At 36.2% G+C, this 26,256-nt stretch overlaps 1 protein-coding gene across 2 annotated transcripts in view; it reads left to right on the top strand.

Moving 5' to 3' along the window:
• Positions 1–12,977, top strand: part of PIBF1 (progesterone immunomodulatory binding factor 1) — a 106,765-nt gene extending 93,788 nt beyond the window's left edge. The window contains exons 17-18 of one of the 2 annotated variants that reach the window (XM_069009175.1): positions 9,933–10,109; positions 12,332–12,977. In XM_069009175.1, coding sequence (XP_068865276.1) covers positions 9,933–10,109; positions 12,332–12,388 — 234 coding nt within the window. In that variant the 3' untranslated portion in view covers positions 12,389–12,977. Of the gene's footprint in view, positions 1–9,932; positions 10,110–12,331 lie in introns of those variants that run through there. The other variant, XM_069009194.1, reaches the window with a different exon arrangement.
• The last annotated feature ends 13,279 nt before the right edge of the window (positions 12,978–26,256 follow it).

The following is a 26,256-nucleotide window of genomic DNA, read 5'->3' as shown; positions in this document are numbered from 1 at the left end:
AATCAGGGATGGAAGCTTAGTGGATAAAAGGAGAAAACTGCTTTGTTGGGGAGAGGGGAAGGAAGGGGTATCTGCAGGGGTTGGGAAGACACGAATGAAAAGATGTGATTGGTAACAGGTGCCTTCAAACAATCTCTATCTCTGCCTCTTCCCCCTCTTTTCTGTGTAGAAAGATTGTACACGATAATGTCAAAATTATTTGTGTTTCTAAAGTGAATGACTTCCTGCTCATCTATGTGCTGCAACTTGTTTTATATAAAAAAAATGCTGATGTACAATGCTTAGCTCTCTTTTTAAATGTTAAGCCACAGAGTAATTATCATTTTTCTTATGCTACGTTTATGTTTCAAGATTCTAGTTTCTATTAATGTTCTGCATGTTTTCTAAGTAGATTACAGGGACATTTCTGCATCACAAGTAAGCCCCGGAGCTATTCTCAGCTTTAAGCTTGGAGAAACAAAGTGACATTTACTTTGCTAAACGAGTGTAGAGAAGTTTCTGGCTCATTTTTCACAAAGAAAAATATGCTCCTAAGCAGTATCTCTCATCTTTTTGTTATCTATTTTGTTGCTGTCAAGCTTTAATAAAAATTGAATTCCAAATAGTACTGAATTTAGGAAGAAGAAGGACTTAACAGCATTGACTCTTTTCTTTGAGCTGTATTATTCAGAGTATGTTACTGGTTTTAATATATATTTTTGCAAGAATTATCTTTCTATTCACAGTGGTGTACAGTAAGCAGCTGTGTACTAAATAGGAGGTTTTATAGGCAAAAGGCTACTTATATATGAATTATGGGATGGAATTGGCATGTGTATTTTAAATTATATGGTTTTGAGAGAGCCAGAATCAATTAAAGTGATAAACTTTTAAACAAGAAACTGTTAATTGTTAATTAATCTGAAATTGTTCAGATTTTCTCAAGATGTAACCCATGTTATATTCTTTTTCCTGTATTGGCTATGCATATTTCTGTCACATTCTACTGCATATCCAACTGTGTAAAAATTTTACTTTTGTTCATTTCATGGTAGCATTTGACTATTACCAAGTGGAAAGTGAATTTAAATACTATGTAAGAAATAACAAAGACAGGGAGAATTAAACTAGAATATTACCATCTCAGAAAATACAGTAACTTCTCCATAATAATTTATGCAAATAAAGGTGGTTTAATATATTAGCATGTTAGCATCCATTTCCTGTTAATGTACTTACTCAAGAAAGCATACTTTTTATTAAACATTGAGTAAATGAATGTCACAATGGCTCAGATAAAAAAAGTATTTGGTGAATTAGTCCTAGTTACAATTACAAATATATTTCCGATCTACAGTAAAAAAGTGAAAAAACCCTAAGAATTTGATATGCTAGTTCTGAATTATGAGACAAATTATTTCCTATTTTTGTTAAGAAGTGAGAAAGATTAAACTGTTACGAACAAGTTTAAGATACAGCTGAAATAGGCAGAGATTTTGTATCTAAAAAGACAGAAGCTTTTCTCTGCAGTGACTGGGATATTTTATTTTGTTGCCACAGTCCTAGTTCACCTTATAAAACTGGAAGTAGTTTGTAGATCCATATAGTCACAGATCTGTCAGTTCATTTTACGATTTTTATATGCACTGGGATACAGAGAACTCATGAATTAAGTGTAGTGCAGAGAAGCTATCAACATCCTGCATATGGTCTGGCATCTTTCCACCACTCAGTTATCAGGTTCATTTGTTTGATCAGGACATTTCATACTGTCTTCCAGTTTTCAGCTTTACAGTGTGTATCCATGTGCCTTAGATGACCATATGTGCAATTCTTAACCGGAATTCTTGCTGACTTCTCATATTTCCAGCACAGCTGCAATTAGGATGCAACTATGCCAAATACACTCTGCCTTACTTGAAGGATTGAACAATGACTTGTTTTCTTGATTTCATAGGCAGTTGTTAAAATCTTCTTTGAGCTCTGTTACGGATGTAGATTCTACTCCTGATAGGCACAAGCTCAGGGAGTTCTACTGTTGAAGCTGAGTTTGCACCAGCTGTGCCACTGCTTCCTATCCATCTGCAGTCTTTAACAGTGGAATGGACTGACTGACCATTTGCTTCATTTTGCTGTCATGTCAAAATGGTGTTTCTGCAGTGTCTTTCTCCTATTTCACACCTTGTCATTAATTTTACTGTCCAGTGTTGTGAATTCAGTGCTAATGGTGTTGGTCTTTTTTCCACTTCCAGCCAAAAAAAGGGAACAGATAATTAATTCCAGGCTATAGGCTGTCTTCTGCAGTGTGTCTCTAGCAGAAATAAAACCACTGAAGGACAGTTCTAAAATAGTTCTTTGTGTGAGTTGTTAGCACTTCTGAAGAGGAGAGGCATTGTAGGTATTACTTTTGCTTGAGAGGCTCATTCCTTGATAATAACACATATGTCTCCTTCCTCTAGCTTTCCTCCAAAGTTTGAGTGCCATACTCAAACTTCAAAGTGCTGTGTGCAAGTCACTGCATATGTTGAAAGGCGGAACCAGATTCTGTTTCAGTCACCTAGTCTGTTGTTGTCCAGAAACATGTTTATGCCAAGAATCCCTACAGTGTGTTTCGTTTGTTTACCTCCATTTTAGCTGGTGAACTCCAGTGCTGTTAAAGAGTACTGCCAGTGCAAAGATGATCTGAGAGGTCACTTGTCAACTGACAAAGTAGCAGAGATGGATCTTGCCTAATTTTAAAAATCTATAGTGTAGATACCTACATCTGAAAATCATCTAGGGATTTGAAGTCAGAAAGAAAAATAGGCACTATTATGGTGTGATTTACCATAACTTCATTTAAAATAAGCAAAATTAATATTACCTTTGAATTTCCCACCAACAGTAATGTAGAGGAATCAGACAAGCTAGTTTGCCTAGGTTTAAATATTACTACTGAAGATATTTAAAGATGTATGTGAGGAAATCCAGCCAAGTATCCAGTCACATGTTCCAAAGCCAAACTGCAATCAGAGTTCTCACAAATACCCCTCTCCAACTTAGTATTAGCAATTAAATGATACAGCTTTATTTTTGACATACCTTTGCTTTCACAAAAGTTACACTAGGAGTCTAGGAGGAATCCAAGTAAGGAACTGCACAGGACTTCATAGAGGGCAATATCCTTAGTATTTTCTCTACCATCACCTGATATGCCCATTAAGCTTGACCCTAGTGAACACCTTGAGAAAGACAACTGTAAAGATGGTTCCTTCTGAACCACACTGCCCTGCCCTTTTCCAGATTAAGGTAATTTTCCTTCAAGAAGGAGATAAAGGAAGTATAAAATTTTATTTTTTTTCTCTGAATCCTGTCATGAACCTTTGTATATTGAACATGAACTTTAATTCTTGAGAGACTGAGAAATCATTCCAAAATATGCTCTTTACAGAACACTACCAAATGGGTAGAACATTCTTAAATGCTGGTTTAAGTTTCTCAAATCAGTATTCTTTAACATACCCATAGCCTCAATTTTTGAACTGTGCTTTTCCCTGTGCAGACTTGTTTGAAGACTACAATAGCTGCATAAATAAGAGGAAACATGCATGTGAAGACAGATTTTGCTGACTTGCCATGAGCATGTTTTTCATCCCAGTATGGCTACCTTCCCTCAGTTGTATGTTCTAATATATTTATTGTTTTTATTGTTAATGTTATTTTAGAAGTTAATGCAGCCATAATAGTCACCAGGCTGCTACATTCAAAGCTACTATTTGACTTCCACATTGAGAGGAGTCCAGTCTCTGGACTCAGATTGTGGTGCACTAAGTCTTTTTGTGAAGCAGTTTTTTGTTCAATCCCTTCCATACATGGGAATGGGAGATGTACAGTCAGCCTCCAGACTGGATACATATTTTATTTTGAGTTATAGTTTAACCACATGGGGACCATATGGCAGTTAAAGTGAAGAACACAAGCTTTCCAAAGGAGGTCCTGACCATACATGCTTTGCTCTCACAGTACAGGATACTTACGGATTGGGAGTGAGAATACACATCTAAAATCATCACCTTAGTGCTTGACTCACAAATTTGGAGAGACCTTAAGTTTTGATCAGCATCCCTGAGGGAGGAGACCTCTAGTTTTATCCCTCTCTCAGCTTATTTTTCTCATTTTGACCATGAAATTGGTTTTCTGTGCTGTTCTTTTATGCTGTGTTCTTCTCTGGGAACACTTGTCAGTCATCAAAATTCAGTGATTCTGCCAGACCTGATATATTTTCTAGGGCAGAAGTCTCTTGTTCAGCTTCTACAATACAAGTTCTCTGCTTAAAAATGCAGTTATAATCTAAGGTGAAATTTGTAAATTTATAAATATATGCAATTGGAAATTGCATATAGAGTTCCTAAATTCGATATGCTGAGCTAAAAGTAGAATGCCACTTGCCATGATAAAGGTTCAGTTAACTATGCATACTATTATCAGGGTCACTTTTGCTTTAGAGGATATTTACCTAACTACAGTAGCCATGGGCTTTACTGCATGAGGAAGGAGTCAGATGGGTCTGATACCCATTGGCTTCTTCTATGATTTTAGTGATATGAAAAAGTCATTAAATTTACCATCAGAATGAGCTATCTTGAGACCACATAGGTAAATATCTCCTCCTACTGCGGATTTCCAACTGTTTGGTTTGATCTACATAAAGCTTCTTTTCAGCGTCACTGTATGGAGGTTATTTGAGGTGCAAGATTTCCCTGCTGTAAGAACCTAAGAATTGACATGTATGTAATTGATTCCTGTTAGCCAGTTACTTTTTCTTGAGACTGTTATTTTGCATCTGCTTCCAGAGCGTGATGCATAGATGTGTCATTTTAACTGCTTATATAAATTTACATAGTTATTATAACTATATATGCACATATATAATGTTAAGTGCTATTGCAAGCTTTTGAGTGCACAGAGGATTCTTTCTTCCTTTGATTATAGTTACATGACAGAGACAGTAAAAAAAAATTATACTGTTGAAAATTCACTGAAAAAAATGAAATTACTATCTTGATACTATACTTGATTACAATGCTTAATGTAGGCAATTCTTTCACATACTTCATCAATTACATGATAAAAGAGCACCTTTTTATGCCTCAGTCATTTCCCATATGAGATAGTTCTTTTTCATTTTGCTTTGACAATGTAAGTCATGGTTTTGTTATAATACCTAATATTACATTAATTTTGAATTAGGAAAATATAAGATGCTCTTTTGGTCTGTGTGTATTTGAGTGTGTATCAAGGACATCAAAAAAAAATGTTAATAGACTTCCCTTTATAGTTTCTATAACTCTAAATACATTTTTATTTTATATGGCTACATGCCTTACTTTTGCATTTGCTTGTCTTCTAGTTGCCTTGCTAGTTGAAGGAATCAAATTTTATCCTTTGTATTCCAAAACTGATCTTCAGTCTCCATTTTTCTAGGTATTATTTCAATTACCCATAATAGACAGGTAAAATCTATTTTAAATAAACTACAGCTTATTTTTACTTTTACTTTAAGCTCAAACATCATTTAAAAATCTCTGAATTTTCTGGAGTAATATGAGCAGATAATACCCTTTTTTACTTTACCTTTTACAAGTTACTTACACTTCTTTAGTTTCGTTCTTTTATCACTATTTTAAAGCTTGATGATTTTCAGTTAGTTCCACAACACCAGCACTGATAGCATTTAGCCTAATAAATTAGCAAGGTGGAATTTGGAAAATATGCCAGACCAGAAAACATTTTAATTAATGGACACTGTGGAAAAGACTGCTGTCTATCCTTTGTCTGTACCTAAATAGTCACAGAAACACTAAACGTTGGAAAAGACCTCTAAGATCGAGTCCAACCTTTATATCTCCTTCCCTGTTTGTATATTGGCACACAAAATTGCTCTTGCTATTTTTGACTAAGGTTGTTGGACATAAGTTACCAAAAATAAATGGAAATAAGCAAGTAGTTTCTTCTGATACTATTTACAATGCAATACATGTTACCTTACTTCACCTCCTTCTACATCACTCCCTGTGTTCTCAGTCCATTCATTCTAATCACTTACTTTGAATTCCAACTCTTTCCTGGTTATGTATGCAGAATTTTCAAGTATTATTTTATAGTTCATGTAATCTTTACTAAATATGAATTAATATGCATAAGTGGAATACAGGATGTTAGATTGTCCTAAAGTATAAATCTCTGTATGTTTTGGAAAACTTACACATAGATAATCTGTGGTATGAAAGCTTGTTCTAGAAACACAGTTCTTTTTCAGAGAGTAATTTGATACTTCAAATCTGTATGCAAGGGGAATTTTATGTATGCACACTGGCTATTCAGGATGAAAGTTGTTTCAGGTGAAGTAGAAGCCTGAGAAAAATAAATGATAAGGAGAGCCAGGTGAGAAATGGATTCAGCTTATCATAACTAAATTTAGGTATCAAAATGAAGGTGTCTGCAGTGAGGTATCTCTCTGTGCTTATAGTTACCAGCAGCCTAATCAGCAAGGCTTATGTTACAACACCAACAGTGTCCCACTTCTGAATGGAGCCACTTTCCAAGCTACATTGTCCGTAATGGAAAATTAGATTCTTAGCTTGTGGTTAGATACTTATGTTTAGATACAGCAATTTAAGTGTTTTAAGTTCGAGTGAAATCCCACTTAATGTGTCACATAGCTCATTACTTTGATTATTGGGACTTGGGCTGGTCCACAGAGCAGCATCCTTAACAAAAATTCATCCGGTTGCTGTGGACAGACTTTCAAAATATTTAATAATACATACTTGTTTGTATGGGTGACACTAATTGTACATAAGCACTGTTTTTGTGCCAGCTGCATAGGTTCATTTTTTCCTTGTGTCATCTTAACCCACCTTTTTTTGCCAGCTGCATTGTTTTCCATGTATCCGCACTGCCACATCCCCGCAGAATGTTGCGTAAGCAGTGAGTGGGTGCTTGTGTTCCCATAGTTTGTGACAGTGAGACCAAAGGTGTAAAGCCAGCCCAGGGAGGAGCTGGGTGAATCCACTCAGAGGTGTTGGTACTCATAGTCCTCCCAAGAAGGATTGCTGTCTGGCTGTCCGACGCTAAAGCCCTCAGACCTGGAAGCCTCAACACAGTGACACACAGCATGGCTTATATGTCCAGGAGCCAGCGTGGCAAAGACCAAGTACTTCCCTAGAGAAATTGAGAAATGCAGAGCTGTAGCAACACTGTTTTCTACAGTGCACTGAGTAACTGAAGGGAATATTGTAAGTAAACAATTTGCACAGCTCTGCCTGGACATAGATACATGGACTTGACACAGTAAAAAACATAAAAATTTTAATCATCCATTTCTCTTCACATCTTCTTTACTTAGCTTAAACTAGTACATGTCCTTCTACACAAACGATTCTTCCCATCTCCTTTGAATCCTCTACCTACTTTCCTCTTTTTCGTAAGGTCTTGTTCCCACTGGAAGGAGTTCACATATTTCTGCTAAGTACAATCTCCAGAGCTGCTTTTTCCTTACTGCCTTTCTAGACCAACTTGCTGGATTTTAGGATTGGAAAATAATATTCATAGAATCAAGGTAGCATGCCAGCAGTAGCAGGTAGTGCTAATGACTCTTGGTTTGGAACTTAAAAATGAAGGTAAGAATTTTGTTCAGGGAGCAGAGAAATCTAAAGAGATGGTTAAAATTACTGCAGTTCAAGACAGAGCTTTGTTTTCAGTATTTCTTTGTTGAAAACAGCAAATCTCTTGCAAATATGTTGGGCCAATTTTCTTTCCTTGTTTAGCAGTACACATACCAGTAATTCTACTGGATTTGATGTTTCTTGTGCTATTTATTTTGCCAAGTTTCTTAAGGTCTTTCTTGCTAAATGTGGAGGGGCTTTAGAACAAATATTAAGGCAACCTTAGCTAAATCCTCATGATATATTTGGCTGTGATGTCAAAATAGCTGCTTCGTTGTGGACTAATTTTTCATCCCCACTCCCTGTCATTCCTTCCTATAGCTTCACATTAGAGAATCCTCCTGTCACAAGGGAAGCTTGTGTGAGAGCTGACTCTCCAGAGCCTATTCCAAGTCTGAAAACAGACAGTGCTGTCAAGTACCAGACAGATTCTGTTAAGCAGAGAAGACTTTAAACTGCCAAGTGGATCTTGACACAAGAGAATTTGACCCTACACATACAAATTTCAACTCTGTTTCTGAAATAAATCTGTGTGGCAGTTTTTGGGTTTTGCCTTGTTCAAACGTGCAACTATTTGGTCCACAGAATAACACAGTTTAAGTATAGGAACACCATTTGCTAATGTCAAAACATTGTTTATGTACAATTTAATCTCCTGTGATGGTGTATTTATTTGCTGTATACTTGCTTGAGTTATTTTCATCAAGAAATTCTGTCTATGTGTTGCTTTGGCAACATCTTTGCCGAGTTTACAACTTTGAAAAACATGTTGGCATCAGCTATGCAGTCCTTTTAAACAGCTGCTCTGCAGTCATGCTGTTTCAACATGCCACCACACATGACTGAATTATGCAAATAGTTAATATTAAATGACTGAGATACAAGAACAATTTGTACACTCTATAAAGCTGGTCTTTGGAGTGTAACTTCCATTCATGTAACTGAGTTAGCATTCAACAGTTTAAAGGCTACAGCATGTTTCTTTTGACTGTGTTTCTTGTATTAAAGGCAGCAGTGGACAGAGAGAAGGTATATGGCAGGAGTATTTTAAAAGGCTGAGAGTTTTTTTAACATTTCTAATAATTCAATGAAAATAGAACGTGCATCAATATAATTTTCTGGCAAATATTAAATAGGTAAGATACAAAAAATGTTTGTCATTCAGCTATAAACATGAATTATCCTTTTCTGGTTGAGAGATAAGACAGAATGTTAATTGTATATAAGGCTAATACAGTAACAGTGTTGTTTATTGAAGGCAACAACATTTGTAAAAAGCAAGCAAACAAAAACATTAATATTTTAAAATGTAAAATCATCTTAAAATTTACATTGAAAGGCTTTTCTATTGATCTTGTTCTAATTCTACAATAACGAACGCTCTAAATAATACTACTAGTAGTAATAATAATAATAATTAATGCTTTAAATTCTGTAACTTGTTTTATAGTAATCATACCCTTTACATGGGGTGGAGGGGGAATGTTTGGCAGTAAGTGTGGTGAAAGATGACAAAAGATGTTCAGTTAAAGTCAGAAAATGCTATGTTTTTTCCTTTCTCGCTCTACTATACATTTTAAATAAACTGTTTTGTTCAGCTAAGTATTAAGGAAAGATTACTTTTTTTAATTCAAATTGTTTTCAAAGCAAATTATTAGGATATCCAAAAAAAGTCTGCACTTCTAGATGTTCTTGTTCCTTTCTCCACACATTTTTCACAAAACTTCTTTTCCATTCTGATCCTCTTTTTGCTGTACATCCTCTAAAGGCTTTTCTTTGATTCTTGTTTTCTAATCTGGATATAAAGACATGTATTTCTAGTAATGTATTTATAAAATTTTTGTGAAAGACCTAGTGCTCAAAAGTACAAGTTGGCACAGTCCTTCAAATTAGATTTGTACACTCCCTTAGCCTGACAAAATAAATGCAAAAGAATTCTTTTAAATGAAATGGAAGTCTAAGTTAAAAGAGATAGTGTATTTCTTACTACACAGTAAATGTTCTCTTTAACAGCCTTTAAGCAAGACAAAATTTGATTTGCATAAATCCTCTGTGCCTATTTTATTTTCTTAATTTGCTAGGGTCCAAGTAGTAATCTTACTCATTATAGCAAGTATATCTTCTTCCTTTTTAGATTTACTGATCCATGTTTGGTGAATATAAATTCATTATTAACAAATAAATATTTAAGAGGTTGAAATGTAATTTAACGGAATAACTTAGCACTGTTCTTTTGTGGTTTTATAGGAACTAGCCACAATGAAGCAGATTATAATTAATCTACATGGTAAACGCTATGAACAAAATCCACCTCAGTCTTTTATTGATGTAAAAAATGCAGCTGGAAAAAAATCAAACCCTTTGGTAAAACTGCTGTCAGAACATGAAGAAGAAAATATATTTACACCTAAGCCAACATTATTTGTAAGTACTATGATAAGACTAAGTGCCAAAACTTCTGATGGTTCTCCTCACGTTTTAAAAAGAAAAATGTGGATTCATCCTTCAAGGAGATGTATAATTAATTCAGCTAAATACTTGAGGCTCTTTATGAGAACAGTCAATGTTGAGCAGAAAAATCAGAGTTTATGATGTTTTTTAGCTATTTGGTTATTTTCTACATCTTAAGTTCACAGCAAACCAGGTCTTAAAAAAAAAATACCATTGTTATATTACAATACTGAGAGTGGTTAGCAAAATTTTAGTAGTTGTAGAGATTCACAGACCATGTATACTAATTTAAATCTACCATGATTGTGTATTAAGTGGCCTTTTTGCATATCTATATTGAGAAGCAGGAGTGAGGAAATAGGTGTATTTCTGTATACTTATATTCATGTATATTAATGTGTATGTATCTGAACATATATAAAAAACAGAACACCACTATTGATATCTCTTCTGTTGCTAAGGATGCCTGATACTATAAAACCCTGTTTTATTCCTTCAAAAACAAAAAGCTTGGATTTTAATATTTGAAGTGGCCCACTTCAGATTTAGTGCCTCTGGTATTGGAAAGCTTCATGAAAATGGTTTAGAAGTTTCTGCCTATGACTCTGTCTGAAGTGATAGATTCAAGAAAGCCAAGTTGCAATGCTAAATCACAAAACAAATCATGACTCTGTTTACAGACTTCATGATGCTGCCTTTCTCTGGGGTGGACTGAGTGTATCTGCACTGCATAGAATATGTGCTGATTTGGTCCAAAGAGAAGTCTTCCCCTTTTTTGTGTGTTTTTAGTCTTTTTTTTGTCTTTTTTCATTTTTTCGTGGTGCAGATTCTAACACACAGTGTCTTAAACGGTATGAGGTTTTTTTATTGCAGCACACCAGGTACTGGGTTTATAACACAAAAAGTAGGAAATGGTAGCATCTCTGGGACATGATGTGAGGACATTGGGGGATTTTAGGGGTTCAAAATTTGCTTGAATAGCGTTATTAAACTAAACACAGTGCTGTCTCATCCGTAGTCCTTTTGGTAGTGCTAAATCATACCACCCAAACTTTGTCTTTGATGGAGCTTTTCGGTGATCCAAAACATAAGCAAATAGTTTGTGTAGATGATCTGGGGTTTCAGTGCATAATCTCTCCTGTTTTACTTAGGGATATAGAAACTGTGTAGGAATCCAGAAAAACTGCATTTACATGTAGAAATTGTAACCAGTTTCTCTGTGAAAAACTGTAGTCTTTGCAGACTTTGGAGTAGAGAGCTGAAAATGGGCAGATGGCACAGGTTTTCTTAGATAGGAAAAGAAGTCAGTAGTCCTGTGAAAATCCTGCCAGTTTAGGTCAATTTCTAGAATTCTAAAAGCTTGCACAAATAGAGCAGATTCATTTTTGTAACTGAAATCTTCAAAATTAATAAAGTAGATTTTTAAATTGAATGCTTATTAAGTTGTGGAGGAAAGAAAGAATAGAGAGCAGACAGAAAATAGAACTAGAAAGGAACAAGTTTAGGGACAACAGACTGAGACAGTGCTCACTAACTCAAGAGATTATACCCAGCCCCGGAAGCAGAACAGTCCTTACCTTGCTCCACCTCCACTTGATAAGTTTTATTTCTGTTAAACTGTTTTATTTTCTACAAACCACCACTGAATTTGCCACAAGCAATCCTGATTGTGTAGCAGTAACCCATAGGATTATGAAGGCAAGAAAAGTTGCTCAGAGATAATTCTCTGCAATTAAAATACCTTCTACAGAGTCAGAAAACTACTGAATTCTTTTATTTTCAATTATAATTTTTTAATAACTATATTTCTGCATAAAATGTTAGTCAGTTTTGGCACACCTAAGATCTCTTTTCTAAGATCCATTCCTTTCTCAGAAGGAAAACTCAGAAGATGCTATTTCAAATGAAACATATTTATGGCACAGTTGATGCTTGTTTTCATTGTGACAGATATTTTTTTTTTTTAAATCGTTTCATTTTTATCTTATAATCTGCTTTTTATAACCTGGAAATAGGGAGGTTTTAATATTGGTATGTCATAATAGTAACTTTAAATGCACAGTCTTGTTTTTGATATTTGCATTTAAGCAAAGAACTCAACTGTGAACTGCCTAGGAAGGAGGGAGACTTGTGTAGATTGTATGTTTTTCTTCTGGTGTTCACTGTCTCACAACTACATGTTCTTTCTTTTACAGACAAATAAAGAGGCACCTGTATGGTACAAGAAACTGCAGAAGAAAACATCACCATAGCATTTTTCCAAAATTATTAAAAATAATCCTTTGGGGAGTTCTTCATTAAAGTTATTTTCGCCATAATGATGCCCATTTTACTATAAAAGCAAACAACTGTTTTGGTTTTAACTGTTTGTTTTTTAACTGTCAAATAATCTTACACTTCATAAAATAATTTCTAGATTTGTTATGTGAATAAAATGTGTGGAAATAATGCATGCAATAATTTTACTAACATGTATTTGAATTTTAAAAGATAAATAAACATTAGTGTGTTGAACACATTATAATCTGGGCAGTTAAAGGATGTGTTATTCAGAGTGTTCCAATTAATGCATGTTTTGGCTTTTTTTATATTGTTTTTCTTGGACCCTGTGTTTCATGCCACATTCCTTGCAACTATTCTGGCTGATGGAAATTTTTAAAATATACATGAGTTAGTATCAAACTGTATCCTACTTTCTGTGAAGGAAATTCACGTCAGCTGGAAAAAAAATTTCTTACCAGACTTGATTTGTAGTTTATCACATGATGTCATTTGTATAACCAAACAGGCATTAAAAATACTTTAGCGAACCAATAAAATACATCTTAATTAACAGCACTGATAAGCACTGTATACTGAAAATATTGCTCAGATTTCATTTAAGAGAAAGCTCCTTCTTCTTAGTACCTGTTTCCTATCTCCCTTTTCCTTGACAATATCTTAAATTGATTGTTTTTTCTAACCTGGACACGAACAGTATTTACTACATAATATTGAGCTATATCAAGCTTATGATTCCCACATACACTTTTCTTCCTTTTCCAAACAACAGTTGAAGCACAGTAATACTTCCTCTGCTCCAGAAAAGCTTCAGTTTCCTTTTTTTTCCTTTTCTACTTCTGAGAGTGCAAGGTAAAAAATGCTGGCAATTGCACATCACAGTTTAAAATTATCATTCTGTGAGTGAGGGAGGCCAAGTGTGTAGACAGACGTAATAATCTTTTATTAGACTAACTGCTGGTCACTGGGGAGAAAATCACACAAACCTTTGGGCTCACAAACCTATATATACAGTCATTTCTGAATAACTGGTTTCCTGAAGTCTAGGTTTTATCTAACATATATTTTTATGTGAATAGAATCCTTAACTTTTATTTCCTATGAAACAGCTCTCATATGCAGATACTAATTTTGTGGACTGTAATAGATACTTACTAACTGAACTTGCCATACTATCCTGTTTGTCTGTTATCAATGAGTAATTAATAAATTGTATTATCTAGGACAGTGAGTTATTTGAGGCAAGATACTAGTTGGAATCTTAAGTATTTACAGTTTTTTCTCCTGTGGTATCTTTATAGACAAATCGGTGAGATAGATTGTAGGGTGGGTGACACACCCACCTGAACAAAACATGATGCTATGTCCAGGTGGAATAGTGTCAAAGTTCATAGGCAATATCAGATTTGAGGGAATGGTCTATACATGGGAGGGAAGGGTCTCAGAAGATCTCAACAGGCTGGAAATTGGGTCAACAAGAACCGTATGAAGTTCAACAAAAGCAATTGCAGTCCCACATCCAGGATGGAATAACCCCATATGCCAATACTGCTGCAAAGCAGCTTGACAGAAACAGACCTTAAGGTCCCAGTGGACAACAAATGGAATATGAGTCAGCAATGTGCCGGGCAGCCACATCCTGGGTGGTTATTACCAGCAGGATAGCCAGCACATGCAGGAAAGTGATCCTTCCCTTCACTTTGGCACATGGGAGGTCACATATGGAGTCTTGCATCCAGTTTTGGGCTTGTTCAAGAAAGGCATTGACATAGTGCAGTGAGTCCAGCAAAGGTGCACCAAGATGGAGAGGGGCTGAAGCACCTGATGTAGAAGGGGAGGCAGAAAGAACTGGACTTGAACAGCCTTAATAATAGAGGACTTACAGGAGGAACTTGTAGTCTCCAACTACCAAATGGGAGGGTACAGAGACAACAGAGCCTGACTCCTCTCAGAGGTGCACAGCAATAGCATAAGAGACAATGGACACCAGATGGAGCACTAGAAAACTCAGCTACTACAAAAATGCTCTCACTGTAAGGATGGTCAAATACTGGAACAGGTTGCCTAGACAGGTGGTGGAATCTTCATCCTTGGAGATGTTCAGAACTCAACAAACTCCTGAGCATACTGGTATAATTGGACCTGACTTTGAGAAGGACTAGATGACTGATTTTCAGAATTCCTGTCCAACTCAAATTACTCTATGGTGTTATTCCTAAATATACTGGTATCAGATAGTGACATTAATTTACTTTATACCATCCAAAAGGCAGAATTCTGTATAATTCTTCCATGAAAATACAATACACAGGAACATTTTTACTCTTAAAGAACAACTGTCCATTGTAAATTTCTGTGTCCTCCAGGCAGCCTGATTTTCTAAGAAGGCTGGCAGAAGATTAGGCCGATTTTGTGGTGAAATTTTATTGATACTTAAACAGTTCTTCAGATGACAGAGTGGCTCATTCTGTCAAAGGGTTGTGGGTTTTAGGTTTTTTTTTAATTATTAAAAAGGTCCATTTTTAAACGTGCAAAAATAAAAGCAATTTATTGCAATATACTGCTAACACACAATGCTCTTGGTAAATCCTTGTAATCCATGTAGTCCATGTGTAAATCTCCTCAATATTGGGGTGGTTTTTTTTAATTGAAGACTGTATTTTTCCTGTGATTCTTCACTAGACTCCAAGGCTATAATTAATTATCTAGGAGGAGACCTTCTAAGCTTCTCATGAGAAAGCTAGCATGTCACTTAAATATAACTATTCAAATGTGAGATGCCCTACAGCAAAAATTAATGAAGCTTTTTGCTCTTTAAGTAATGAAAAGGCTCAGTTGCAGTACCTGTACAGCACTTTTACTGGTGTTCTTTCCCACAAACATAGTTGTCAAATGAATTATTCCAAAATTATTCTTCATGGTCTTTGCCATCTATTGTCCCAGGCCTTGTGTCAATGATGTGTGAGTCAAAAATAATGAAGTGAAGAGAAATTTCTAAGGGTAGTCATGCATGTAAGCAACTTGTGACTGAAGTGCCCAACCCACATAATCGTCTTCAGTTCCTCTTTTTCAAACCAAAGGGAGCAAAGCCAAAAAAAATCTCTATCCACTATTACATTTCTTTGTACATTAAGTAGGTGTTACTTAAGTGATAAGTTTTGTAAATACATGGGTTGAACAGGAAAGAAAGAAAGACAATGCTTTAGAGCAGGTTAGGATTTGGGGATTTTTAACACTGTAATTGCTTTCTCACCTTTCTGTCCCTTGTCTGAAGACAAGAAGCTGTAGTGCATCAAGGTAATCTCTTGTTTGAGGGAAAAATTGAAAACATAATTGCATTTTTTAATAAGGACCTAAACTTTTAAGGCTTACTGCTGAATCCTGTGGTCGTAATTCCCTGGCACTGTAGTTTCTAAATATTTTCTGTACAAATAAGCAATATGCCTTTTAGATTTGTAGTCTTCATTCCCTTCAAGACTTTCTGTACAAAGCAGCAATTAAACCTTTTGAAAGAGGAACATCTATAAATTCAGATATCAATTCAGTATTTGTCAGTATCTCAGGGATACGATTTCCTACCTCTTACACATTAGGTGTTATTTTCTGTTTCAGTTACACTTTTTTATGATACGTAGTTTCAGTAAAAAAAAACAGGAACACTTTAATCTATTAAATCTCTGACACCTGCAAGATGGTCAGTCAGAATTCTTTTACTCCTGGTAGGCATTCATTAACTTCCATGTCTTTGAAAGACATGACTCAGAGAGCATGACATTGTAGAAACAAATTACTACCTTTTAAAGAAGTATTTATGTTATTATGTATATGTGTCTCAATCAGTTGTCAGTCTGTAGCACATTTACATGAAAACAGATTTATACACAGCAGTTTGAGTTTGTAACATGCTGTCATCTTTCAGGGTTGTGCTTTTTAGGGAGGTCTACTGAGGAAAGCATTTCTCTCCCTGTTAACATTACGTTTAATAGATCATATGCCAGACTTCTTACTGAGTCAAAGAAATGTATCCCTGGTATTTTCTTATACCAAATATCGAGCATCTGTATTCATTCTCGACCTTTGAAAATGAAACAAGTATCTCTAGAAGATCAAGTTTTGCTTAGTGTCTTTGGGCAATATTATCCCCTTCTTAAATTCCTGGGATTGATTGGGAACTCTTGACCTTTAAAACACATACTTCCACAGCTTGATTAAGGCAGTTACACTTAGGGTATTTCAGACTGAAGCTGGGCAGCAATTGGCAGCAGCAGAGGGTGCCAGCTCTAGGGGGATGGCATCATGAGCGGAAATGGACAGCAGCTGGGAATTGTGGAAGAGTGAGTGGCGAGTACTATAGAAGCTTTTAGCAGGGAAAGAAGTAGGTACAGCTCTTCACAGATGTTAGACCCTCTACAGCTCTTTTAAGCCCTCTGCTGACAGCACAAGAACCACAAACTTTCTTCCACAGAGTTCATTTTGTGGAGGTCCCTGTGTTTCTTTCCTCACTGATAAGTTTTCCATAACAGTAAATACCTGTGGTTTTTGTTTCTTGGTTTTTCTTTTAGGGAGAGAAAGACTTCTTTTTCTTAGGACACTGGAACTAAGTTAAAAAAAAAAAAAAAAAAAAAAAAAAAGGTGAATTTCAATCAGCTTACCCTTTAAAGGATGAAGGGGACAAAAACTACCAGCAAACTTCATCCTCATGAGAGGAGAAAATGGCAGAAGTATTAAATGTAAGAAGTTTGCATTGATCATGGAAATAGCTTTTACTCAAAAACTTACATGTTTTCACAGACTCTGTGCCCTTTTTGAAGATACTACAGAAATAACCACAGTAAAAGAGAATGCCGCTTTGACTGAAGCAATAGAATCAACTTTGTTTGACCATGAATAATTGAAGTCTTTGTGTTAATGCTCCTTTTAAGGGAGCCGTGGATCAGTAAATGTAACTTAATTGCAGGAAAAGTCTTATGGATGGAATTTATGACTGTATTTCAATGAAAGTCTTTTCATTTTTCCTTTTGGTTCAATAGAAAAAGGATTACTTAGATTATTCAGTGTTGCAGCTGAAACTGTGAGCAATTCCCAGTGGTCCTGTTTTTCGTGATTCTAGAGACACATATTGTGGCATGCAAGACTCTCTTTTGCTTTCTTATTCAGCTCTTCAGAAGAATTTGTTTCTTTGTGCATTATTATTTTGTAGTGCTTGATTCTTCAAGGGAATTTACATACACAGTGTATACGTGGGTTTTAAACGGGATTGTTACCTAAGTGCAGGGGTCCTATTTAGAAGAAAGAGTTGAAAATATTCCCACTGACCTCTCTCAGACCTTGAGAGAGGGTTGATTCTGTGCCCAAGCTTTCTTGTGCTCCCCATTGCCGGTACAGGGCCGCAGATACAGGAGACCCGTCACTCTGTGTTTCACAGCGCTGTGGTTTCCAAGCAGTGTAAACATGGATTCACACGTTGTCATCTGCAGCTACATGTAAGACATTCACAAAAACATTAATATCACTCATCTCCTCCATGGTGCTGTGGGAAGTCTAAGCAGGGGGAAAATACAATATTTTGGTGCAGCCTATTCACTTGCTACCTTTTCCTTCATAGTTAGCATATAAATAACATTCTAGCGAGTCTTCATTTTTGGACATTGGAAAAGAAGCAGCTTGCGAGTCCTGCAAGGACGGCTAAGTCCTTTTTACACATACTTCATCAGAGATGTTCCGTGTCCACATACTGACCAGACAGCTTCTAAAAGATCATTAGGCACCACTTCTTACATATTAATTTTTATTTTACTGATTTATTATTTAAATACTAAGTCCCCAGAACCCACTCAGTATTTATGAGTAAAGGAGTACGTGCCTGAAAGTAACAAGAAGCAATAAAGGGACTAATATGTCAATGACTTGAGTCTTACTGAATTAGCACATTCCTTGTCATTTTGTGTCATTTCTTTCATTATTGCAGTAATTAACGTTGCAGAATTGCATTTGTGCCATTCAGCAAGGAATGGAGAACAATAACAGTGTTTACTGGCAGCAGGAGGGAGCTTACCTTTCTTTCTCAACCCCATAAAATCTCTGCAGGCTAATCTCAGTGCGCAGCCAGGGTGCCCTCCTACACAATGGAGACTGTCTGAAACCTCCCTTAGGGGAACCTGAGCGAGCTGATTAGATCTCATCCAAGAAAGCCAGATACCCAATTCTATGAAATATAGCGGTTTTTCATTCTGACGCACCACTTCACATCTGGGCAGGCTGAAACCTTTGTCAAATAGATTTACACCATGATAGTAATTCTGAGATAGATGAGTGATTTAAAAACAACTCCAGAGTATTTTCAGTCCATTAAACTCTGTGAAACTACAAAGAACTGTAAAGTTCTTATTTTTCCAGCTGCAGCTGGAAATTCATAATTCACTATTATTATTTTGTAGCTGTAAACTGAAATACTATAAATGCATACACATTTTTAACAGAAATTATTTGGGTTTGATTATTTTCAATACAAAGCAAAATATTTTTTGGCAGACATCTGTGTTAAGGTGCTTCTGGTCATGAGTTAAATGCCAACAAAATATATTGAAATTAATTTTATTTTAGAATATATTACTGTACTTCATTACATCATCTTCATGGACCTGTCTGATCTACTGTGCTGTACTGGCTCCAAGAATTGTCAGATTTATAACAGAAAGGTGCAAACTCCCCCTGGGCCAACAGTGGACAGAATCACAGTTACTGATTTAAATGACAGCCCTAGTTTTCATAAAGATGTACAGTACCTTTGATAAGGAGATTTCCAGATTCACTGGATGTTTCTGGAAACAGGATTACCTGATCCACCTTCTCAGCTATGTTTGTTGTTATTCTTTCACATAAGAGGTTTTCTGTGTTCTTTATTCTCACCAGTTCTATCTAATTTCTGAAAACATAAAGATGTAACTGTAAGGTTCTCCTGCTTGGGTGCCCCTCAGCCATGGAGGTACCAAAAGTGGAGATGTGTTGGCATTCCCAGGGATCACCTTGTCTTCTTCTAGTCATGATAGCGTGAAGTCCTACTCTACAGAGAGACAACAGCACTAACATTGCTTCACTCTTATGAAATACCAACTGTTGGGTTTGGAATAGGAACAACTGTGATCCTGAATGTGGATTTATGGGAGCAAAAACTGGAACTCCATCTGAACAAACCTGGCAAGGCTATTGGCTGAACAGTGCTTTATAGCTGTCATACTGCTTCCATAGGAAACTGAGTATGTACCATTTTCTTCAGGTGATGATTAGGATTTCATGTGATCATCCCTGCTGAGTGTTCACAGAAGTTCACTTTGTCTAAGATGATGATAGGGGCATTTCTGAAGAAAGGAGTGACCTTTGGAAAGAAACGGCCAAGACAGACATTCTGACATTCCAGTCTGTTGGCTTGAGGCAGCTTCTACAGACTGCATGAAGCTCCTCAGTACTGTTATGATACTGAACTTCATATTCGCCTCTTCCTTCTTCATTTTATGATGTCTACTTTAAAAATACCAGTTTTCTAGTTTTTATTTATCCCATTCTTAAGCACCTGACTTTATGAAATAGTAAAAAACCTTTGGCAAATATTAGAGAGTATGAATACCATGACTACTTGAACACTTGGCTTTGCCAAGGGTAGGACTTTCCAGCTGTGTGTAGCCAGTTAGGTGCATTTAATCCAATAAAAGAAATTAAGGCCATGGCATTTGATGGAGGGTGGATATTTAAAAATGTACAATGTTTTAATGTTCAACTAATTGTAGAGGGGAATTCCTCAAGTGGCATAATTCGGTGTGAACATGCAGCTTCTTTGTCTGTTTGGTTATTACTTAGCTTTCTGTAAGCACTGTTTTCACTCCTGCATTCAGAGCAGAGGGAAGTAGGCATTGCATCACACTGTGTCTCAGTGTGATATTTTTGAGAGAAACACTGACATGAGACTAGTTTAATAGTACAATGTCCTTGGGATAAAGAACATAGAGCTGGTTTTGAATTCTTAAATTAGATACCAGGAAAGTTTATTGCTACTTCTTCATACTATAAATAATGTCACCTGGATTGGAAGTGCTGCAATGGATCATTGCAAAATGCTTCTGTTGATAGAACACAGTGGACCAAGCTGGTCTAACCTACTATGATGAATTATCTCATAGGTGAATTTCCCTATCTGCAAATAATTGTTTTAACATAAGATTTAAAACAGCTGTGATGGATGCAGAAGGTATTCACGAAAGACAGTTTGTGCATTTGCAACCTGCTCTATTCACATGATCTGACATGTGAAGCAAAAGAAAAACATGAAGTAAAAGGAAAACATGAACATGAAGCAAAAGGAAAAGAGGTAATTTCTTTGTCCTTTCCACTTTTACTTCTTTCGTTTGTCAGTGAAGTCATATCTGAATGCAAAACTTAAAATTTGAAAAACTGTAGTACTGCATGGTAAAACACTTTAAAACATGTAGAATAAGATTTTTATCCTGGTCCTGGCTAAATGCTTGTTTTAATTATTGTGTGTTTCTCCTGTGCACTAGAATGCAGGGGTTTTTTCCATGTTACATGTAGTTATGTTGTATCTTATGTTGATTTGTACCCAGTACTGTGTGACAGATTTATGAATCATTAGGCCCTACTCTTGAATTACACAGAAACAAGGTTTTCTAATCATTAAAAGATGCTTTGTATTTTATTACTCTGCAAAGTTATCAATATGCAATCTAGAGAGAAAGAAGCCTTGTTTTGTTAAAAGATTGAATCAACTTTTCCTCTCCTTTATCTTATTTATATCTTTCAGGCAGCACAAGGATTAAGACATGTTGTTAAAGTCTTGCCTCATCCCACTTGCCACATTACCTCCGAGTTCGTGCGTAAGCGGGCTCTGTAGCTTAACTAAGCGTGTTGTGAACCAGTCAGGTAAAGGCGTCTGAAATGAGCTGTACATTCATGAGCAGCAGTTTTCCACACCACAACACAACAGGCATACACCAAACTTCCATTAAGTCACCCAGCAAGAATACTATTTACAGGTCAAATGTGAACATCCTAATACATAAATACGTTTTATCTAGAGCTGTTCTAGTTAAAAAAAAAAAAAAAAGCATCATTAAAATGGGGAAAGTTTTTTATACTGGTATCTTGTTCTGAAAGAATTTATTTTTACTTATTTTCTTTTTTAATAATTCAAAAAGCATTTTCAAAACAAATTATGGAAGAAAAACTTTTAGAAAAATATTAGTGGAAACTAGCTAAGCTGGTTGTAACATATGATCGTAAATTAAATGTCTCATTTTGAAAAACAGTATCCTTCATTACCTAAATAAATTAATATTCTTAAACTAGGTGCAGAAAAAAGCTGTATTGAATATTGTACTGAATATTTTCTTGCATGCTTTTCCAGCATGTTTTGTAGAAAATATCTGACACTTGAAGCTGAAGCTATGAGTGCCAATATGTTAACAAAGTGTTTCATGTTTTTCACCCCAAAAAATTATTTATTTTTGTTAATCAGGTTCTAAATATTTTCAGAAAGGCAAAAAATAGTGAGGGGGAAAAAGTAACATTGTATTAACTAACTGTTTAACTATGTTGAATATTATTTACCGTAATCTATACCCAATATATGTCTGAGAAATTAAAAACATTCTAAAAGACTTTGAATGCATCTGCATCTCCTGGGAATAGTATAGTTAGCAAAACTAGGGTGAGATACGTAATACTGTCCTATGTCATTAAATATTTCCTCTTCTGTAACATTTGATTTGACTTCTTTTTTAATGGACATCTTATGTGACTTATTTGAGAAGAGAGCTATTTCTGTGTGCCAGCATTCTGATGGATGTATGTCGCTTCTAAGTCCCTACCGTGAACAGACATTTGAGCTGTCACCGATAGCCACTGTCATTTTTCACCTATCATCTTATTTCTAGATTGTTGCAGTGTTGGCAAATTTGTTGTTTTCTGACTATGCCCTACCTAGAGTAAATGAAACTAAACAAACTGTGTGGAGACAGTTGCTTCCTTGATGGAATGAGTTCCTCATGAGGCAAATAGAAACCTCAAAGGGGGATGCAGCTGTGCCTTTTCATTACACTACGCAGTTAGAAACACAGACATTTCCTCATCCAGCAAGATGAATGTTGTCACCAATTCTGTAAGCCCCCAAGTGAACAGGAGACAGGACTCATGTGCAGCCACATTTTATCAAGGCTGATCTGCTTCCTCGTAGTGGAGGACTGAAGTCTCTGAGGTTGGCAGCCTTTTGTTCATTCATCTTTCTTATTGGTCAGCTTGTGAGGCCACTGAACTCAGCAGATATTCTGATGAGGTTTTAGCTTCCCTAGTGAGTCCAGATACATTCTCTCATTTCTGGAGTTTTGATGATCATAATTTTAAATATTTTCATCACAAAATGTTAAGTGTGTACTGTAAATCCTCTTCTACGTAGTCATTGGGATGAAAAATCAAGCACATCTTCGTAAGTTTTCTTGGGAAGCACCTTTCAAACTCCTGAATCACCCTTCTACTGCAGCCTGAGGTCTGTTTTTGTACTCTCTACTTTGTTATCCCTTCTGACAAGTGATATCCAATTAGACAGCTCATTTATGGAAAGATGTTTAATGTGTCTTCACTGGAGGTCAAACGTCACTCTTGAGGCAGATGCATAGAAAATCAGTACTTGCTATTGACAATTTTTTGAAATTACTTGTTTGTTCCTAACCTTCTTTTCTATTCAAAACATCTCAATCGACTTACCAGGATATGTTGAAAAACTGTAATGGTCACCTGAGTTTTTACGCTTATTATTAAGCAAGTGAGAACCCTGTGGTAATTTTAATATCCTCTGACTGACTGAAAATCCTGCTTTTGCTGATGCAGCAGCTGTTTCTGAATGCAGAAAGGCTGGTTCCTTCCAATTGTTGGGGGGCTTTCCTCCCCAAGGGCAGACTGTTTAGACAGACAGGAGATGCTACCTAATTTTTTCTGCTCTTTTGAGCTGGGGTGGCTCCTCTGCACTGATCATGGAAATGGAGCAACAAAACCACATTACCCAGTTACTTTAATTGGGAATTCCTGAGCCATGCTGCACATGCCATCAGTGCTCTGTAAGCTGCATCTGAGTGATTCTCAGATACAAACAAGAAAGATCTATCAGACCACAAACAATGATAGTCAGGCAACCTCACCATGGGAGTCTGATCAAGATTGAAATTGTCTAGATTTAATTCCAGTCATTCAACCTCCAGCCTCAGTAGATCTTTTAAATGAGAGCTCCAAGAATCCATTTTCAGTTTCTGCTCTATGTAGGCATCCATACTACACATAAGTTTTAAGTGTGTGCTGTAAAGGTCTTTCTAAACAGTCTGTGAGCTTGTGCTTTTGAACTACTAGGATTCCTAAAAATGTAACCAAGGAAAGCAAGTCTGCTGGTGCTAGGTTTAAATTAATTATACCATTTTTTGTGTTGGGTTTTTCATTATTTTTTTTTAAACAAAAAATAAAAAGAGGCATAAGGAGGGGGTCATAAGTAGGAAAGAGTGAAAACTTCATTCTTAAAATGAGCACCTCAGTCTACTGCATGGTCCATCCAAAATTCGGGTGTTCCAAAGGAAGCAGCGTCTGCCTCCATCTTGAGGCGCAGCTCTCTCCACTGGCTACACAATGAATATCCCACCAGACACTGCAAGTGCATGTAGGATCAATGTGAGGGAGTGATTGCACCCTGACTTGAGCTGTGGATGCTGAAAAAGATTAAGCTCTTCAGTGAAAGCACCCTGCCAGTTACAGTATAACAGCACTACAAGGTTCACCTTAGATGTTTAGGCACCTAAGATTTGCATCTTTCCTGGCCATCTGAGGAATCTAGCTAACTAGCCATAATTAAGCCATGAACCTTTTCATGTCTTCATATGTATCTCTACTGAAAGATGTATAGCTTAGAAGCATCCCACATACCAAGGAATCTAAGGATTTGTTGTTTCAGTAGACAGATTTCCCACCTTCATTATTAATTTTTCCCCCACACTTACTCTCAAAAAAACTGATCAACTACTATGTTTTCTTTTAGAAAGGCAAACAGCTTGTCATTAAAAACTAATCGGTCCCCCCGCATGAGACCTGATACACCAACCTGGCAATATTCCATTTGAAAAAAGTTGAGACTTGTCAGTTAGGAATTTCAGCCAAAAATGCTGAGCTGAATCCGGTGATACACTTTGCAAAAAGGTTTTTTTCATAAATCTGTTATATTTTGTGACCAACTTTATCCAAAGGTAATTCAGCAAAATCTTGGTTTTCATTAGCATATACTGAGTGACATAAGTAATACTATCTATTTTAATAGATTCACATACTGACTGTTCACATTAAGCTGCTCAAATTAATGTCACAGTGCAAGCTTATAATTAGCTACATCATTTCATTTATAATTTCTAAGTATTGGTTTTACCTCTAGTTTTCTTAACAGTATTCTGGAACATGACTAATCAAACAATTACTGAATATCAATCCTGAAAGCTCACTGACCATCTCTTTTAAAATTCTTCATGGGAAGTTATCCAGACATGCTCATCTAAGACCATAAATAGTATCTGGTTTAATATGCTCTTGAATTACTGTTGAAATGTAAAGCATTTTGTCATTATATGATACAAATATGTTTCCTTCTCTTTCCCCAAATGCAGCACAGAAATATCTAGCATGTTTTTTCTCTTTGCATATCAACAATTCTACATCATTTGTCTAAAACCAGACAACTGTTAGAGTTCTTAATACATTTCATGGACCTTTTTTAAATGTTTTTTTTCAATGCGGGTCATTGACTTCTCGGGCATCTTTCTTTCTCCATATTATTTTTCCATAATAACTGCCATCAATGTTATATTTGCTGTTCCTAGTTCTTTTCCCAGCTGTTGAGTGTCTATAATTGTAACTGTTTTACAAAGTGTCCTCTAAAGAGGCAGAGGGAAAGGGGCTGTTCTTTTGAGGAAAGGGTGTTTTGCCTTCCATGGGATTGTACACTTTTAGGACTGTACTCACTCAGCCTACAGTTTATTTCAGTTTTGTCTAATGTAAAATTCGTCTACCCTAGATGCAAGACTGTTTGAGTACAGATATGGCTTAGTTTTAGGAATTATGAAGACATTAGCACTAATAGCATGAACCTCTCCTGCCTCACCCCTAAGGGTAGAGCTCCATGGCACAGTGAAATTTAGGTTTCTACACTTCTCTGAATGGGGCAGTTCAGGTCCCACAGGGAACATAAGCACACAGGCTCGTTAGCTCCTCTGGATAGCCAAAGCTGTCTCTCAGGGCCTCTGCTCTTCTCCAGGACCACAGTGAGCAGCACACTGTACCCTGCAGATACTGGGCTCTAAGGATCTTATTTGAGCACCTCATAGGCAGTTGATTAAGCAGCTTATCCTTTCTTCCCCTGTTTGAAAGGACACAGCATATGAGGTGAAGGATTTTTTTCTGACCACATCCCTTAATTATTTTTGCTCTCAACATCAGGATTTAGTTCCAAATGAGCATTCATTGCCCGACCTCATTATGCTCCTAGGGATTGTTAACCTAGCAGCTCATTGCTTTAATGCCCTCCTAGCTTGTCCAGCCAGACCATCCCCTCTGCCATGTCCAAGCCTGTAAAGGCTCCATCTCCCACCTGGCAGACCAGTATTTCACAAGACCCAAACCACTCTCTATTACATTATTTCTCTAATCAGGAGATTTCAACCAAAATGCTAACTTTACAGTTAGCATTTGTTAACAGATCCTCAGCATAAACATTGTGGAGCCATAAAGTGCTTTCTTTAGTAGTAAAAAA

The sequence above is a fragment of the Aphelocoma coerulescens genome, chromosome 1 (genome assembly GCF_041296385.1).
Source record: "Aphelocoma coerulescens isolate FSJ_1873_10779 chromosome 1, UR_Acoe_1.0, whole genome shotgun sequence".
Taxonomy (NCBI): domain Eukaryota; kingdom Metazoa; phylum Chordata; class Aves; order Passeriformes; family Corvidae; genus Aphelocoma; species Aphelocoma coerulescens.
The sequence above is the reverse complement of the archived record's forward strand: the minus strand, read 5'-3'. Positions and strand labels throughout refer to the sequence as shown.